General features: G+C 37.1%; 1 protein-coding gene across 2 annotated transcripts; it reads left to right on the top strand.

Moving 5' to 3' along the window:
- Nucleotides 1–331: 331 nt before the first annotated feature.
- LOC140966625 (uncharacterized) lies at nt 332–2841 on the top strand. 2 transcript variants are annotated; one of them, XM_073426883.1, is made up of 4 exons: nt 332–547; nt 720–953; nt 1247–1305; nt 1582–2841. In XM_073426883.1, the coding sequence occupies exons 2-4, from the start codon at nt 836–838 to the stop codon at nt 2215–2217; spliced, it is 813 nt and encodes a 270-aa protein (XP_073282984.1). In that variant the 5' UTR covers nt 332–547; nt 720–835; the 3' UTR covers nt 2218–2841. The 2 variants fall into 2 exon arrangements, 1 of the variants encoding a protein (XP_073282984.1); XR_012173408.1 differs by lacking the exon at nt 1247–1305.
- Nucleotides 2842–2856: the final 15 nt, after the last annotated feature.

Here is a 2856-nt window from a genome sequence, read left to right as displayed (position 1 = left end):
ATCAATATTATTTCTTCTTGTTTTTTGAGTACAGAAGAATACATGCCTTTATACTTCTTATTCTAAACAACCGTAAGAGTGCTACTCTAACATCTAATAAGGGAAAGCGTACTAATTTTGAACACGTTTCTTTATACAACATTATAACCAAACAAGTTCAAAGATTTATAGCGGTCGAAAGAAACCGAACTTTGATGCCAAATTGCCAACGGGGATGGACAGAGTCAATATCATACAGTTCACACTTTAATGCTGTTTGTGGAAATAAATAACAAATCAAGAAATAAAACTGCATGTATATGTGCAAACAAACAAATGAAACTCTTTTTTTAATTATTTGGGTCATTTTCTTTATCCACTGTCTCTCAGGAACTGTTGATAGGACGAAGTAGTTCCTATTGGCCTGTATTCTCTACCCCCTAACCTCCCCAACTCCCCAATTTTGTGGCGTTGTGTTTCTTGGAATGCATGCATTGTTTTCTTGGGAAATGTAGAGAATGTTTGTTTATGACGATCTTTTGAAGTTTCTCTTCGTTGAATTAGCTTGGTACGATCCTTTTCATTACATGGTTTTATGGATAAGATAATGTGATGTTTATATTGGTCATCTGAGCTTCTAAGACAGTATATGTATGTATTTATGTTTGAAGAAACAAAAGGGTATATCATTTATCTTGCACTCCATTTATTTGATGATGGTTTTGCTAACCTTCTTCCAGACTTCTTTTTTTGGTTCTTTTGGCATATCATGGGGTTCATGGAGAACTTCTTTTACGTCAATTGAGCGTAAAGACTGATCGGTTATGTCGAAAAGATCATCACGAATCCGAGGATCATGCTGGAAAGTAATATCAACTGTATGTGGGGTGGGCTTGATGTCCTTGAGTCCGGCCAAGGCCAAGCCTGTAATGACCAGATTTCAAATGGAGGGCTGATGAATAAACACATTATCGGTATGGCTGTAACGTTAAATTCTCAGCATTTTGGATATATACACATGTGATGTATTTGTAATGGCGTATGAATTTTGATAAATTATAAAATTTACGCTGTTGAATGGATATTGTTGGTTTAAGAGTAGGTGATGCTACCTATGATGACCAACTCTGTTTTGAGGGAGATTTAGATTTTAGCCTTAATTCTTGATTTATTGCACGGTCATTTAATAAATTTTACTCCATTCCAAGGAAAATGACTTGATGCCATTTCAGATATTTAAGATTGTAAATTGTATATATTGCGGCAGATTATCCACGAAAGCTAGATCGGCTTGGAAGTTTTAATGAAGAATGTCAGAAAATTCAAGTAAGTTTCAGCTTAAGACCTTCAATGAGCAGTAGTCTGAATTTTGTGTTCTTTGTGATCAAGAATGATTTAAGGGCCAGATATATGGATCCAATCAACCAAAAGGATAACCATTTTTTTAGCTTAATTATCTAAAGCTTTAAAATTTGGCACCTCTGATTTTAAAAGTTTTGCACGTATTATAGTTTTCGCCCCGTAAATCGAAGTCCTGATTTCATCCTTGCCTGTGCCTTAGAGATCCAGAAAATGAACTAATCTATGCTTTATTTTCATCAGCTTGTAGCAGACTTGGCGATATGTAGAGCTGATACAAGAGAAACAAGATTCAGTAATCTTATTCAAGAAAATATCTGCATCGAGAATGACAACACAAATCAAATGATCGTTAAGAGACTGCAACATGAGAAAACTGAGTCTGACCCTCTTCATCATCTGGTGAAAACTCAATACAGGGCAAGACATAAGGGCAAAAAGTCTGCTCACAAGTCTTCTTTGTATCACAATTCAGCAAGCTTGATTCGCCGGCCTCCTTCAATTTCAGCCGGAACATCTTTAAACAAGCTCAGGATTGCGGAAATATTAGGTGTAATATGCACTCGAGATGCAGACTTGAAGATGAAACATGTGCAGAGGAGAGCTAAAGTCTTTGTTGATCAGATGTTTATTGACAGAAGATTCAATGGAAAACAAAAAACAAGCTCCGAGTGTAAACCCTTCTCCGATGCATTGGAATTTTTAAGTACAAAAAAGGATTTGTTCAGGGAATTCTCGCCTGAGCCAAATCCCATGTTAGCAAGATTCATTAAGCCAGTGCTAGATGTCAAATTCTCAGAATTTCAGAGCACGTATGATACTAGTTCGGAAAAAAGCGGAAAAAAGCAACTTGCAGAAACCTTTCTTGGAAAAGATTGATCATAAGTGCCAATACGTCTCCAAAACACATTTCACGCGCCATCTCGATAAGATAGTAATATTGAAGCCATCCCCACAAAAAATTAGATATTGGGAAAACATAATCTGTCATTGCTCGTCTGTGCAATCGTATCAGAAATTGGGTGTTACAGAACCCAATAAGAAACCAACATCCTTCTCTTTCAAAGAGATGAAGAGAAAGTTGCAACATACATTTGGAGGCAACAGAAAAGGAACCAAACAGCTTTCAATGAAGGGAAATTCTAATAAACTTTCCAATAATAGACCCATTTTGGGAGTCGGAGATTGTATCTGTCGTGGCATGGACATCGCGAATTCTGTCAGTTCTTCCAAAAATGTTGAGTTTAGGGAAACCCGAAGCAAGAAATCATCCCTCAGATCCATCGAGAGGCCTGATAATATTTGCATGAAGGAGGCAGTGCGCAAAAAAATAGACTTCCCAAGTGTTAGCCTCTCCATGAAACAAGAATTCGATGTGATTTTTGAGGCGAAGAGACAACTTTACGCTAGAGTGAATGATGTGAATGCATTAGAGAACACAAAAAGAAAAAGATCCCCAAAAACTGTGGCCCGGATTCTTTCCTCTCCAGAACATGATTTCAGCTGGCCAATAAGCCC

The sequence above is a fragment of the Primulina huaijiensis genome, unplaced genomic scaffold, assembly GCF_012295235.1.
Source record: "Primulina huaijiensis isolate GDHJ02 unplaced genomic scaffold, ASM1229523v2 scaffold207440, whole genome shotgun sequence".
NCBI lineage: Eukaryota > Viridiplantae > Streptophyta > Magnoliopsida > Lamiales > Gesneriaceae > Primulina > Primulina huaijiensis.
Note: the sequence above shows the minus strand (reverse complement) of the source record. Positions and strands in the feature narration are given on the sequence as shown.